Source organism: Fistularia commersonii, chromosome 33 (assembly GCF_037954325.1).
Source record: "Fistularia commersonii isolate RoL2024-O1a breed Wild chromosome 33, RoL_Fcom_v1.0, whole genome shotgun sequence".
Lineage (NCBI taxonomy): Eukaryota > Metazoa > Chordata > Actinopteri > Syngnathiformes > Fistulariidae > Fistularia > Fistularia commersonii.
Window position 1 is genome coordinate 1,846,111 of NC_141316.1, and position 16,945 is coordinate 1,863,055.

At 38.1% G+C, this 16,945-nt stretch overlaps 1 protein-coding gene across 2 annotated transcripts in view; it reads left to right on the forward strand.

Moving 5' to 3' along the window:
• Positions 1–16,118, forward strand: part of rbfox3a (RNA binding fox-1 homolog 3a) — a 622,615-nt gene extending 606,497 nt beyond the window's left edge. The window contains exon 15 of one of the 2 annotated variants that reach the window (XM_086140611.1): positions 15,704–16,118. In XM_086140611.1, the coding sequence (XP_085996737.1) occupies positions 15,704–15,706 (3 nt within the window). In that variant the 3' untranslated portion in view covers positions 15,707–16,118. Of the gene's footprint in view, positions 1–1,762; positions 2,527–15,703 lie in introns of those variants that run through there. The other variant, XM_086140610.1, reaches the window with a different exon arrangement.
• Positions 16,119–16,945: the final 827 nt, after the last annotated feature.

Below are 16,945 nucleotides of genomic sequence, written 5' to 3' on the forward strand. Positions count from 1 at the left end.
CATCGATCACATTCTGTTCTGATAACAATTCCTGACTTGGAGACGGATATAATCCCATTTACTGACCGATAAATGGATATTACAAGCGTAACAGATTAGGGAGTGGCTATGAGTAAGATGTCCTGTCGACTTACTGTATTTGCGCACTGACAAAGTTATAACAGGAAAAATCACATTTACATGTGGTCGAGAAAGATTTAAAGTCAGTAATCGTCGGTTATATGATTAATGCAACTCAGCAGATGACTTTAGCAATGACAAGTACTAATGCAATGACTTGTTCAATGCCATTTGTTAAATAGTTTTTAAGTGAATTCTTACAACTGTCATTTGGGAGCAAATCCCTGCTAAAATATCCCAGGACGCAAAAAGGAAAATATATTAGTTGGTATTACAAAATACCGAAACTGTAAACAATTAGTGAAAGAGCAATGAAGACCATATAATTGTAACTTTAGGGTCTATTATCAGAAAGGGAAAAAGACAAGAAGTTTCACTTTATGGATCCATTTTATAACTAGTTAGCTTATGCTTAGGTTTGAAATTTGTCATTTGTAAGCGTGACTATTCTTCAGTTCCTCATTTCTTGCATCAAGGAATTTCCTCAGACAGGTAACGTCTAATATTAGTTGTTTGTTCGATAGATTATCAGGCAATAAACACAGTGACATGCGGATAAACAGAACTCGATCGTTTTTTTAAAACCCTTTAATAGCTTCACTGAGATAATGAGGATACCACTCCCATACTTTTTTCTTTGTGCACGGATTAAAAAATGTTAGCAAATAAAAAGGGTTAAGATATATAATGATAAGGAAAACCTCTAAAATAATGTAGGAAGAAAAAGATTATGTTTAAAAATTGCTGTCCTTGCTGGCGACCATACCTTCTCCATCAAAAGGCTCCAATACAGAATTTAGCATTTTGGCAGCTTATTTGCTATTGAAAAGCATTAACCATCTCATCAATCATAATATTGGCTCTTTGGTATTCACTATTTGCTAATTAAACCAGTTATCCAATAGTAGCTTTGCTTAAGTATATGAATGGTATTAAATTACAAATATAAGTGCAAATCGACTCAGCTTTTGTCAAGATGGTTGTGGAAAATGTTTTCCATCCGAGTGTAAATTTCAGTGTCAGAGCAATTTCAACTCTCAAAATACAATACCAAAAAAGGCAGGTATCAATCCGAAAATGTTTGTTACGTGAATTGAATTTCGCTGGGTTGCTAAATGAAAAAGCATCATTATTTACAACCTGTTTTCTTTCATCTAGAGTAAAAGGAAAATAAAGGGCTGAAAACGTAAGAGGCTGGGTTCTCAAAGGTAGTTTGGCTTGTAATCTTTAGAAAGATGGTTCCATCTGAGGTGTATTGAAGTTTTTGAGAATTTACTTCCCATAGTCTCGTCAAATTTTAGACATATGAGGGTTGTCTTTTTTTTCAGCTTTCCCTCTTTTTTACTTATTTATTTTTTTGACCTAGACTTAGACTTCCTGGCTTCAAATGGTAGCTATTAGTTAGAGTGTAACCTTGCTCATGGACATATGAAATAGCACATCAACTCAATATTAAAAAAATATTGAGGGCAAGTTTAACAGCCTTCTTCACTAAATCTGTCTCATTAAAAACAAAAGAGGTGCTGAAAAAGGGAGGAATGTGTCTTTGGACGAAAGAGAGAAGCTCATTTGAATATTAATAATAAATACCAAGGTTTTAGATGGGATACTGATCAGAGCTTTTTCATCTTTGATGTTGCAGGCTAGCCTATACAGAGGAGGGTGCAGTCGCTTCACTCCCTACTAGAAAAGAGGGAGACACGCTCCCTTTCCCTCCCCAGCAAAACAAACAAACAAACAAAAAAGAGCAACAACACAATGAAATCTCTAAATCTCCACCCTCTTCAAGGAAACGTAGATACAAAATGCTTCCAGGTGGCAAATTTAACCCTGAAATGCAAGAATTCTCACGTTGGAAAATGTAAAAGTGCTTCCCCATTTTACAGAGTGTACACATCATCATTTATGGATGTAACAATTTTATTTTTGGAAAAAAAAAGTTCATCCTTCTGTACTGACTTGAATGTATTAGCTTTGAATTTAGAGCCCGACCGATGTTATCCACTGATGTCAGCATTGCATAGTAAATCATGTTGGTGATGTTAAACCTTCACGGCGAACGTCTTCAACGTCATGGATCAAAACAATTTGTTGTACCTATTCTCCTCGCTGGACATTGCTGGACATCCGATTGACAATTGACTTTCGGTTGAATGTAGGTTTGACGCCAGTGTCAAGACACCTAACGCGAGCGTTTGATTTTGACCCTGACCGCGGATGTTAATGTTCTGATGTTTGTAAGTTGTGTTATCTACTAACCAAAATCCAATGTCTTCCAAATGTCCAGATGTTAACATCAACACCATGACATTTAAACACCTTCTCAAAGGTTTGGCATTGAAAAGTCGAGGTCCTACAGTATCCTACTTAAATGTCAGCCTAAATATTAAACTGAACTTTGAATCTGTCAGTAGATAAACTAGTAGTCAGTTCTGGCTGGGTTAATGCATTAAATTGAACAATGTGTTGTTTTTCACTGAGCAAAAAAAATCCCATTATGTGACCCCATGTAGCCAAATCCTTTTTAATAACAGCACATAATCTAATAACCTGACAACATGTAATTGAACAGTGACTTCATTAACAGTTTTATAATAATCTGTCACATATTGTAAAGTATATTTGACCCTGAACACAACATGCAAGAAATTTTCCTCAATGTAATTAACCATAAGGTAGTATAATATAAGATGTATTATTATTAGTAGTAGCATTATTATTATTATATATTATGATTATTATCACAAACTAGCATTAAGATTTTTTGCTTGTTTTGTTTTTGCTTGTTTTCTTTTGTTTGTTTGTTTTACAAAATTATATTGCCTTTGTGTTTGGTCACTTCATGTAACCAGTTATTACAAATATGGGTGTTTTCATCCAGTGAAAGGAAATTTTACCATATTTTGTGGTAATGTTAAGTAATTACATAATGCATGATTTTAGCTGCATTTATCAAATCATTTTTATAAATATACATTTATACACACACACACAAACACACACACACACACACACATTGATTGTGAACTTAATGTATCAGCGCAACGTTTCGTTTTTGTTGCATCTGCACCAAAAACTCCGTTTCGGTCGGGCTCAAATGAAAACGTACATCGTCGGAAAATAACAACAGTTGAGGGAAAGAGTTGGATACTTTAATTCCACCTCTTTCTCGCTTTTCAGTTGTTGCTCTGATATTCAGCTCCTTTGGGGTGGCCTTTTGTGCTACTTTTAATTCCACCTAATTTCCCTCTCCCTTTATTGTTTCAATTAGTCATTCAACCCATATACATTAAGAGCAGTAATGTTCAGCAAATTCCAGTTCAAGCAACAAATTTCAGATCGGATTTATTAAGTAAATGATTTCACCCTGAGAGAACCGGCTCCATCCTGAACGAGCCAATAACCGGAGCTGAGTTTCAGCCTGACTTAATGGAACTCTGCGAACTGTTCAGCCCAAAGACGGTGAAACGGCAACAAAATGCCTTACCAGGAAGTGATGCATAATGAAGCCCGGGCGGTGAGAGGAGCAGCATGATCTATGACTGAATGTGAATGCAGGAGGAAGTGATGTATAGCAGGGTGTGGAGAAAGAGCTATGGCAGCCATTGCAAAATGGGCAGCAGAGTGTTCGAGCCAATTGATTGTTGGCGCAGCGCCAGAGGCAGGAGATATCCCATTACTGCTGAATCGTTTTAAAGGAGAAACCCACATTCTTTCCACACCTTTTCTCACAGTTTCCTGTCTCCTTACACACACAAAGCAATAATCCAATATATTTTTGATTTCTGAGGGAACAGGGCTCCCATGTTGTTTAACATGCTCATGGGAAAGCTGCATTGGCTACGATTTGGCCACGATGAGGCCTCGGGCGTCAAAATGCTCCCGTGTTCCAAAACGTTTGTCGTCGACAATCGCGTCGAGCAAACAAATGATAGCATTCGTGTTCATTTTAAGAGTCTACGACCAGAGGCCATGTCTTACACAAACAGCTCAGATGACCCGAAAAAATATACAGGAGATTTGTGGTAGAATGGATGCTAACTTGCTTAGCGAGAACAAGAAGCCGAAGGTTTCCTTTCACCGGCTGATTAATGGCTGCAGTTCCCTCTAAATACGGTGCACCGGCTCATAAAAATATAGACACCCACAGCAAACTTTTTGAGGTTTGTATGGCAAGTGGCCCCACCGCAAAAGCATTTGCAGAGAAACAAGATATCAAGTACCGCAGAGCCATTAGCAAATATGCTGCATAATGGTTAAAAACAGTTCAAAACACTGAAAGCATAGTGTTGCTATGTTTTGCTGCCATTATGCTGTGATGTCAGCTGCACTCATATTCAGGAGCTCAGCAAGATGGATCTCGCCCTTGTTTCTTACGAGGAGTAACAACTCCATTGGCTGTTCCATTGCATCTTTCTGTGTCACAAGTTGTTTTGTCTGAGTTCCAAGTGCAGCCGGTCCTTGCAGCATATATCCATAAGCCCATTCACTCAGTCATTCATTCGCCCTGATCTCATGTTTATTTTTGGCATATTTACAGCCTGTTACATGTTGTCTGTTTAGCACCAAAGCAAATTCCTTGTAATTTCCAAATTATGTTGCAAAGAAAGCAATTTGGAGTCTGATTCTGATTCTGACTTAGCAGACTGTGGGACAGTGAAAACAAAGAAACAATGCATTTTCTGCGTATTCGTCAGTGCTTTTCCCTCGTCCCACACACCTCCTTGAGGCATAGAATGGTATTCTCAAACAAAAGGGACCAATGACTGACAGTTAATCATACATATACTCATAGGTGGAGAAAAAAAAATGTTGAGAAGGCATTATATAGACCAGGATATCTTTAAAGCAAATAAACAGCTCCGGAAATAGTAAATATGTTTTTTGCAAACTTTGCTTTTTAATATATTAGCACTGATTATTCTGCATTGACCTCCTCCTTCCAAAATATTGCACTTAAACCACAGGTTCATTACATCTCTAATCAAGATCATTTTTGTCACATTGAATAAAAAGAGCATATAAACTGAAAAATATCACCTTGATGGATCATTCTATTTACATTCTTCTAAAGAGTGACCCTTTGTGTACGTAAAATGAATATTTAATACTGCAAAACATAGCTACAGTAGTTACACCAAAATATTGATAAATCTGACCAATTGTCCAACTGTGGTATCAAACCATGACTGTTTGAATACACAAAGAAGCATGGTTAATTTTTTTTTGAGAGTCCCAAGCCTCTAAAAATTGAGCTAAGAGTTAGTAATAGGGTAAATATAAATGATCAAAAATCTATCTGAATATTAGGTACTGTTTAGCGAAATTAGCATCTATAAATCCTTTAGACTATATATGCTAAAGGTGAGAAGATTGATCCCGTGTTTGCTAAACACTGTACTCTGAAGCCCTTCACATGCACTTTGATAAAAACAGAAAGGAAAATATTCATCATCATGCTACCGCCACCTTTGGAGTAATAGGTTTTTGTACGTCTGACATGTAATTTCTTATAATGTGGCTAGATCAAAAAAAAAAAGTCCATTTTTTTTTGTTTGTTTTCTTCACTGCCCAGCCCTATTCAAATTGTTAGATTACATATAGTCCACCAGCACGGTATTCTGCTGTTTGAGGCTGGATCGTGGCAGTCAACATGAAACCAGTGAGATGAGAAGTGCAATTTGAAAATGTCATTTGACCGAGATCGAGGGATTTAGGAGCATTGTTGGACATCCCCAGATATACGGCCAAACTAACTGACTAGTGTCAGAGAGTGTGTGCAAACACACTCACGCACCGTACAGCTTTAGGAGATGAGCTAAAAGCAACGCAGACAACACTCCCTAATGCACCCAAGCATTCACTTACCCACCAATTTCACTCCCTCTCCCACAGTCCCGTACACAAAAACACACATCTCTCTCACCAGTAAATAGCATCTGTGCCTGCTGTGTCTGATGGGATCGTAAAGCGGGGAGTCAGTAGCGAAGGAAGAAAGGGAGTGTGAAGAGAAGCAGTAACCGAGGCAATTTACGCCGCAGATTAGAGATAAGAGAGTTCAGTCAATAAGCACTGATCTCATTTGAAGATATACCAGACTGACTAGACTCGCACAAGCACACACACATTAATGCTGGCGGATCTGTCTGCAGACCAGCCTCCCTCGCTGGTTCCATTGTTACAGTAAATATGGATTGAATGAATCTTTTCCTCCCTGTCTTCTCCTTTTTCCTTGCACCAGCTAAATTCGGGCTTAATCTAACAAGTGTGCGGCCTGCCGTGAAAAGCCTGGCTAACTCATGCAGAACAGTAACATACACTGTCATAAGACCTTCAAATGGCCCTTCAAATATTGTAAACAAATGTTTAATCCTCTGTCATTCAAGCAGTTTGGATTATTTATCAATTTACTTGGTACTTATATTTTATTGTCTATTTTTTGTATAAAAAGAGTACAGATCTGTCAACGATCTGTTATCACATACCCCATGATTATAAAACGAATAATTTTAATGTATCTGTTATAATGTATATAATGTATTAATAATCTCTCTGTTTTTTGACTTGATCGGTCCCATTAAAAAAGAGGAATTAATCTAAAATATAGATTTATTCCACAATTAGAGCTTGACAATATATCACTATGCTTTAATATTGCATATATTGTCTATATATCATGTTTTTGTGTTGTGTAGTTGACATGCTATTATTGTTCTTGCACAGATATTGTGATCTATATCAATAGGGGGGGGGGGGCGCTTTGGAACATTTTGATTTTTTTGTTTTGTTTTGTTTTATGTTTGTGGTCTTTTTTTCCCATATCACCCAGTCCTACCAGATACATATCAGACCACGTCTTATCTTCACAACATATTGCTTCTCATTTACACTTTCCTGTTGTCAGATGTCCAACGTGAAATATGATCATGGCCCATAAATACTACCTTAACCAGCGATCATTACCAAGCTGTTGCTCTTCAAATGAAATCATTATTTAATGATCATTGTCGGACAGAAAATCCAGGTGAATGACAGCAGCTGTGCTGTTAGTTTGGCTTTATAGGTGTTTAAAATGAACAAGCGCAGACAAAAAGGCTTGTCACATTCAAGCACTGGCACCAAGCATCTGGCAACAAATGGAAATGAGCAGCAAATGTGTATTCAATATGATTGTGAAGCAAGACTAATGTCTCGCCAAACAACTCCGAACTATAAAATGTGGCTGCCGAGAAACAGACTTTGGCGCTGATGTCTCTCCAGCATATGTTGAAGAAGCGTAAAGCTTACAGTAGTAGCATCCCATGGACATACTGTAAGGAAAGAATAGCAAATTATACCAACACCTAACATGGGCAGACGCAATGACTCAACACGGACGGTCTTTGCTCTGCCGTGTTTCTTCAGCGCCAAGCTCATTGGACAAGTAAAATGCAATTTACAAAATTGAACAGGTCGGCAGAAAAAAAACAAACACACAGAAAACTATTTATCTGTTCAAACTTGCACTAAATGGTCTAACAAGAGCTTGAGCGGGATTAGACGTAACGGTTGTAAAAAAAAAAACACACCCAACGCAGTCAGTGCAGTGAAAAATTGAAAATAAAAATGTAATAATTAAAATTTTATTGGCTTGTAAGCAGGTCTTACGGTTGACTGCTGTGTAGCTTATTATTAATACATATTGGTTACTTTTGAGTATATAACTGTATGTTATTCACAAAGCTACAGTAAAGTAGAGAGAAATCCTACAAGGGTGATTTTATAATTTTGTATAATTTAATTTTATAGTTATTACAACCGCACTTTGAAAACAAAAAAGGAAGTGAATCTTAGGCCCTTTCAATTCTCATAGAATTAGAAAAAAAGTTTATTATTGCTGGCGGCATAGTGGTGGCGCAGTGGTTCGCGCTTTGATGGACCCTGTTTGGATTCCGACAAGGGGACCTTTCTGTGTGGAGTTTGCGCGTTCTCCCAATGTCTGCATTGGTTTTCTTCGGTTTTTTGCCAAAGTCCAAAAAAAATGCAGCAGGTTAATTGGAAAAAACTGTGAATGAGCGAGTGAATGGTTGTTCGTCTGTAGATGGGGCCCTGCGATTGGCTGGCGACCAGTCCAGGGCTGCCGCTCGCCCAATGACAGCTTGGATAGACTCCAGCATCTGAAGCGCGACCCTGAGAGCAGGATAAGCGGCAGAGGATGGATGGATGGATATTAACATCAAATTAGCAGTAGCTTCAAAATCAGCTTATCAATCCGCTCCATACCGACTTAATATCAATATATTTTCCAGGAAAAAAATATACCAGCAACTGGAGGATTCAACTAGCCGAAAGCTGATCATGGGGCAGTGCTCACCAGATACTGAAAACTGAAAATATGCACTATCAAGCAATATATATACAGTATATATGCTCCTTTTATTAGGATCATGTTTTTTTATAACCTATCCTTGGTTTATCCAAACACTATTACATGTTCAGTTTTAATGGATATATTCGCCGATCTAGTTGTGACATATACAGTTAAGACAGACAAGGAAGGGACCAACAATTGACCCTTGAGGTACATCATCACATCTATTATTGTTGATGTGTCATAGAAAGCAAATGATATACCTGCAAACAATTACCTGACTGTCCAAAACCTCGTCCTTCCAAGAATGGAATCATGAATCAAGTGCAGCACATGAAAAAGTTTGACTTAAATATTTTATTCAGTAGAATGTGTTCTCAGTGATAATGGGATATCTACTGCTTTTCATAACTATTAACTATGTGTAAATACAAAGTCTGATGTTTTCTTTTATCCATAAGTATTTCATGCACTTTACAGTTTTTTAATATATGTTTGTCCCGAGGTTGCATTTTCAAAGTTATTTGTCATTTATTGTGTATCATACAGTAGAAAGAAGTGTAATAGTGTAGTATTTATTAACCTGCTGTTTAGAGTGATATTAACATTAGGTTCTTACACTACAGGAGAAGAATATATACAGTATATCAAAAGAGAATAATAAGATACTCTTCCTTTTGTATAGTTTTATCAGTGGTTAGAGGTCAGACAGTGGCAACATTTTATATGACAAGAAACGGCCGTGTGGTTTCATTTTCAATTTGATGTCTCCGTGTGGATGTGGTCACATAATACTGTGTGAAATGTGTTCTGTTAAACTGCTTGTCTACTCGTGTCTATAGCAATGTTTTCCCAATTTTTCTTAATTGGCTGCCAACTTGGTTTAATTTGGTTTAAATGGAGAGCACAGGTTTAAACAACTGTCAGTGTAACCTCATTGTCAAGTCCCAACAGTCTGGTTTTGCATAGGGAAAAAGTCTGCATTAGCTGCAGATGTCCACTTGCATTAAACAGTTCAAAAAAACTAGATTGTGCGAAATACACATGAATTATATCACCTAGTTGTTCTAAAGTTGAATAACTACGTTACATCATTTTCTGTTTCCTTTCTCTTAAGGCGGGTACAATTGCAAGAACATTGGCATCTTTGTGTCTTTATTTCACGTCTGCTGTTATTTTGCACCCATTCAACAAGATCTTTGTGTTGACACCTTTTAAGCCTAAATCCTGCTTGAAGGACATTAAAGTGGATAGTATAATAAAACTCAACTAAATCAGCAATTGCATTAACCTACTGTGGAAGTCCTCGTAGGAGAGCGTTGGTTTAAAAACACCTTGAACTTATTTTTTCCTAAAATACTGTGTAACACTACAGAGGCCCAATAAACAGGCAAAAACGGAATAAAACAATTTTTTTCAGCTCACATTGTTTGCTTTTAAAAAATGAAACTATCATTCGAAAGATATTGTGACAATATCTTTGCAGAGCGTCAAGAGAACATCCTTTATTTCACTATCTCCTCAGTTTTCGTGCATAACTATTCATCACAGTAAACGTACCAAAGCATCAGCTGTAGTTTGAGGTTGATTTATGTTTCAAGCAACATAAATTTCACGAATGTTTCACTATGCAAAGCAGCCAAAGACAAAAGATGAATGGATTACTAAACAAAAAAGCAAACGGTGGTTTGGTGTAACACTGTAACGCCAATATTTTTGAATGTTGCTTTTTCTCAGATTTCCAAAAAAAAAAAAAAAAACAAAGTTAAATTAAGGGAAAGGCCACAGTGGGTTAAAATATTTTTCACATCCTTGGCCCTTTTCATGTCATCACTGGCTGGTAAAATATATTTTCATTAAAGATTTATGCAGCAGCATAGTTTTTTTATGTTGGAAAATGAATCAAATGTGGGCTTTATGATACTATAACTCACTGTACTGTAATATCATGTCATTAAAGGCGCATATACATATACATTCAGATATAATGTTTGGATCCTCACCTTGTAGAAGTGACAAGTGCATACTTAATATAGTTAAAAAAAAAAAAAACTTTTTTTACAGCTATGAAGAAAAATGTAGAGTGTGTTGCAATTTAGTTGTATATGTAAAATGACAAGATATATAATAAACATTTATGAAATTAAAGTATATCTGTGCAGGCTGTGAGTGGTAAAGGTCATGGCACTCATTGTCTTATCATGATCACTGGACTTGGTTACTTTCTAAAAATGTTTCGGCTCTCAACCAAGAGGCTACCTTTGTTCCGAAGCCAATGTGGGATTGAACCTGGATCAACCCCCTGTTTCACCGTGTGACAACAGAGAAAGAGGTCACCAGCACAAACTTTCAGCCACTTTTCCATGGACTCATATGACCCTTACCACTCGTGTGATGGCGGTGCTGGTTAACGACGCCCGTCTGACCTAACCGAGCCTCGTTCAAACCCCACGTCGGGCGACCTAACCAGCTCCTTCAGATGTCAGCAACCCTTTTCACCCTCAGCATTTGGTGGATCCAGGGTCAATCCACCCTTCTTAGTGTTTATATACCTGAAACTCCCCGCAGATAGTTAGAACTGAGGAAGCTTCCTGGATGACAGGTGAGAAGAAATTGACCAGGTCCAGTCGCCATGATGAGATTTGTCAAAGAATAAAAATGACAGGTTAAATTAAGTAGAACATTGAATAAATACCCCAATAACATCAGAGTTTCAGATCAAAGAAAATATTCCTCAAGTTTCCAAGGGGTATTTGTTTATGTGTGTGTGTGTGTGTGTGTGTGTGTGTGTGTGTGTGTGTGTGTGTGTGTGTGTGTGTGCATGTGTGTGTGTGTGTGTGTGTGTGTGTGTGTGTGTGTGTGTGTGTGTGTGTGTGTGTGTGTTGACAACACATCTATATATTTACCCTGTCAAAGCAATAAGGTTATTTTAGTGAGTCAAGTTGAATTAACACACATTTTTAGACAAAGTGGGGCCGGCATGCCATCACATCATCTATTTCCGATGTTTTTTCCAGATTCCCCAAACTCCTGTTTGCAAGTTGCCCTTGCTGTACAATTTCAATATTATGATACGATTACAATTATGCTGCTTTTATCCACTTTTGTTCTCTATTGCTTTTTGCTAACCGTGAGACTCAAGACGAGTATTTGAATGATCTGATCTTGCTGTTTGAAAGCAAGGTAGGATAATAAATCAGTAGTCCTGGATTCTAGTAGGAGACCAGTGAAAGATATGAATGAATACTGAGGTGTGACTCGCGTTTTAAGTGCAGACAGACTACAGTCGTCCTCTCTCTCATCTTTTTTTAAAAGTCTATCCAGCACCTTCAAAATTGGGAAACTAGACAAAAGACATCCAATATGTCCTCACGATATTAAAAGCCACTGAAGAAATTGGACTCCAAACTGAATAGTTTCAAATGTATTTGTCTGATTTCTTATCTCACAATTGTCCAACGAATGCCTCTTTAGTGAGTTCCAAGGGATGTGATTTTACATTTAAATCTAGCAAGCCTTCCAAAACTTACGGGATAAATATTACCATAAAAACACAAGTGTCTCGAAATCTTAATGTTGGCTTGTTGCAGTGGCGTTAAATGTTTTTGCTTGTAATGTTGTTGTCTTGAAGGTGTCTGTGTCTTAATATTTAATTAGGTGTAATGGGATCTTTTGTCAAGAAGTAGGAAGATTAAAATTTCCTGATATTCAATATTGTCTGCATGAGTGTCTATATCTCACTGAAATGCAAAAGTGTAACAAATATACTTGGTAAGCCACTTTCAGTTTGATTTTTAAACGCCTTCTTCATTTCATTCAAAAACAAATGCCAGCTCTCCAGCTCAGTACATATGTGTTGCCTGTTGGTTGCAACTTTGTGATCAGTTTCACGTACCTCTGGAGTCGGCTTGTGTTGCACAGGCCGACTCCCCCTGTGGGATTGTGGGTGACAGACTCGGAGTCCAGACTTATGAATAGAGCGAGCTTCTACAATCACAGGATCCACAGGGGAGCCAATTTAAAGGCCACATATTTTTCATAAAGCCATAGCCAGGCTTATAACAGCGGTTTCCCAACAGAAGCTGAAGCGCAGCCTCCAGAGTGTTTTTATGTATGTTCACTAGACCCCCTTTTGACCATTTTTTAAATCTGTGCTCCCATTTTCTTACGATGTCATGGAATGTTTTGTATGATAATGTTACCAAAACAATTCAGTGGTCTGGTTTTAACCGTGTGCTGTGGATGATGTTATCATTTCTTTGTAGATGATCTACAGATGTGTGTATTTTTTTTTCCAGAAGCAGTTTATTCTCCCGGTTTGCCAGATCTTTTAAATCTTTATGTGTCATTTTCTTTCATACTCACACACCAGTTACTGTCTCTATTTAGCAAACATATATATCATGTTTAACTGTTTACCCTCAAATCTCAATATACCTTGTCTTTAAAGAGATGCCTGTCAGGTTCATGTTGTCTGTTCACACACACGCACACCAACCCGCACACTTCAGCAGCGCACAACCGAGCGCGGGTTATTCAAGGCGATCAGGCCGCAGCCCAAGTCCTCAACTGTAAAGTTTATCCGGCGAGGAGCTGATGAAGTAGTTTCAAATGTCACACACAACTCAACTCATTAACTTTTGCAGGAGTTATTTGCACAAAGTGCTGGCTTGTCTCCAGGCTAGGCTCTCCGTCCCAGACCCACCCCTTCCTCCCTGCCCCTGCTGTTCTCCGCTTCCTTTCCCCCTCCGAGGCTCCATCTTTGCAGTGGGCCCCAGAAGTAACACAAGTGTGTGGGGGGATGTGCGTCCGCCGTTAAGCAGAGACGAGAGGAGGCCATTATTGGCTGTGATTGGCGACGCAGCGGTGCAGCTGCACAGGTCCCGCCTCTCCGGCTCCCTCCAGAGGGGCCGGACCGAGCAACTACAAAGTGATGCAGAATTTACTCTCAGCCTCTTCTGTTCCCATCTCAGAAGATCACAGACAAACACACACACACACACACACACACATGCTTCTGCTTCCTTTGTATCAACAATTCATCTCCCAAAATTAAAGAGGTTCTGTCAAGAAAGGAGCCCCGCAGGAAAGAGCCAGCTCCTCTCTTCTTTTTACTGCACCTCTCAGCCTGCTGTTACCTGCAGGTGACTGCTTTTCGCCTTTTTCGCCAAATACCATTGAGCGCTGCAGTGCATCCTGGGTCTGAAGACCCCCATATTGTCAGTAATGCAGTTTTTTAAGGGGGTTTGACTTGTTATTGAGAGCCGATAGTGCTTTTACAACACAGTAAACATCTCATTTTTTTTTTCTTGAATACAGAAAATTCTGTGTTTCTACAAGAAATTTTAGGGAAAAAAAAGAAAGAAAAAAATATTCAGTGTCATGTCAGTCTTTTTAGCAGATGTTTTGATTTCAATATCAAGTATGTTTTTAATCCATATGCAAAACCATTCACCCTGAAATATATCCAGATATTCTTATTCTAATCTCAGAATTACCATGAGTATTATTCTACTCATCTCACCTACTTACTGATGACAGATCACATTTTTGTTTTGTTTTGTTTTGTTTTGTTTTGTTTTGTTTTGTTTTGTTTTGTTTTGTTTTGTTTTGTTTTGTTTTGTTTTGTTTTGTTTTGTTTTGTTTTGTTTTGTTTTGTTTTGTTTTGTTTTGTTTTGTTTTGTTTTGTTTTGTTTTGTTTTCAATTTTTCAAATTAAAGGCCCAACCCAATATTATTTGTGACCTACTGTATCTGATCCAAACCAAGACAAAAACACATTTTTTTAATTATTCATTTGTTTTCTTTTATCTATGTTACATCAGCATGTTTCTCTGCATCATTTGTGTTCACAGACATTGACACACAGAAAGTACAGCTGCACAAACCAGAAAAGTGGCGATGGCTTGTGCTCTTCTTTCTTTTTTATTTCTTTGTTTTGTTTTGTTGTTTGTTTGTTTGTTTGTTTTTGCTTTAATGGTTGAATTTGAATGGCCATAAAACAGGAAGAGGAGGCTTGTATTATAGATCCACCTAGTCTGGCTCCAGCACAGTCTATGAGAAGCAGAGCTGATTTGCTTGCATGCAGTGGATCTTAGGATCTAACGTATGCGGTTCCAGCTCATCACTTGCTGCTCGCCGCACAACCATCTTACTCAAATCGAAGGTGAAAATGAAATATGTTTGTTATCAGTTCTCCAAATATCATCTGGAAATATTCCATTGCTGCTTCTCCTGTCTCGTGAAGGAGGATCATTATATTGTAAAAGAAAAGAACAATGAAATGATGAATAAATAACAATAATCGTTTTTACTCACTCATTTTTTGTTTTGTTTTGTGAAACACGGAGCTGCTAAAGGAAACTAGAGTCATTTATCATCTGGCATTTTCAGGTCCTTTCAGGATTTCAGAGCTCTGGATTTTAAGACTGCTGTTTTGTACCAAGATAAACTACACTTTATTTACATTTTTATTCACTTTACACTCTATCTGTTTAAGACAATCGGTTCAGCTTTCTTTTCTGCAAGTCGATTAGCAGGAAAACAACACCGTTCTTCAATTATTGTAAAATATTATTTTCACACTCCACCCGTTTTTTGTTCAGCAAATATCAGTGATTTTATTTCAGCTATGGCAACCTCTTAGAATTTTTATTCTATAAGATAAATCCCCATGAACTACAGATATATTTACTCAACTTGCTTCCGACAGTTTGGCTGATAAATCGTTGATACCATCGTTTAAGACATTGTAATCATAACAAGGATGATCAAATAATTAATTTACAACCAGAATATTAATATATATGCAAATAATTTACAAATAAAATGAACAAATTAATTGATCCTGGGCTTATACAATGACAATGGAAAATGAAACCTATCACCACCAAACAGGAGATGGAATGCAAAGATCATTGAGTATGGATTACGTGAGGTTGGTGTAAAATGACCACTTGTCAAAATTGCTTCTTATTTCATTTCATTTGTTTGCATGTTCTTCAGTTGTTGTTTTTATCGCTGTTTTCGTGAACTGAATACTGTTTGTTCAACTGATTTAAACCCGAATGATCGATCACAACGGTCCAGCTGTTGTGATGTCTTGTTATTGTAATTTTGTTGCTTTAACTGCAAAAAGAATTGTTTTTTCATATTCTTGTTAACTACAAATGAAGTCTCCTATCGTAGATACGTGTCTTAAGTATACTGACTGCTTGTTCTCTCTTTTTTGTAGTAAATAAAAGTCTAAAGGGATGTGTAAAGATGGACATCAGCTAAAAAAAATGAGAAGAAGATTGCAGAAACAGAAGAACATTAAAAAAATCAACAAAATCAAAAAGAGCAGATTTGTAAAGGAAGCCTCCTATCAAGACGGAAAGGCATCGGAGAGGATGGATGGAGGATGTTGGCGGGCCTGCTCTGAGGCCGCGGCCTGAACCATTGAGCCTGTACGGGGGGAGGGGAACCCCCTCTACCCCAGAAAAACAAGCCTTGCTGAGTGGAAGAGACCAATTAGACAGGTCACCATAAAACATTTTATTTTTGTAAAATTTTTTATGTTTATGATTTACAAAAAGACTAATGTACGTATATACGTATTATATATTATATGTGTGTAACATAATAGGTATGTTAAAAAAAAAAGAAAATGTGTCTTTGCGGATTAGAAGAGGGAGGAGAAGCAATGAGACGCAAGCTCCCCCCCTCCCTCTTCTGATTGTCTCCCACCGCGCTCCACCTATCATCCCCTACCACCACCGGCACGCTCTGCTCAGAGGAGTGTTGGGAAGGGTGAGGGATTGATGGGTGCGTGTGTGTGTGTGTATGTATGCGCGCGTGCGCGTGTTGGGGTGGTGGTGGTGGTGGTGGCTGGCCCAGCTGACATGTCACTGCAGAAATATGGCGCAGTCGTCAGATGATTAAAGGCTCTTTAAGGGGCCTCTGTCTTCCACTAATGAACTACACCAGATTCAGTTCCTGCAGAAAAATAAGCATTTGAATAAGATAAATGTTTCCCCACAAACCGAGGAGAGAGGATGATTACCGAGTCGAGATGATGGTAGGTCATGTCTGCCCGAGCCCCCCCCCCCCCGCCATCACCACCGAACATGTCATTGTAGTGTTGTGGTAGAGGTGGCTGTGCTGTGTAGTAAACTGCTTTTGTACATCATGTTGGGTGCGGGTGGGTGTGAAGCAGTCCGGGGGAGGGTATGAATTGGAGACATGGGAGATTTGATGGAGGGAGAGCAGCACTGTATTGCACCAGCTGTGTGTAAATTCAAGCATCATGTGATTTTTAACATGGAGTTCGAGCATGGCTACCATTTGAATGGTTGCGCCGGCTGAAGGAGTTGCGACATTTGGTAAAACTCAAACATCACCTTTGGTTGGTGTGAAGTCCTTGTAAATGAGTGGTTTATGGGATGCATCATTTTTGTCACAGTGATGCACCTCACCATTAATCACAGACACTGAA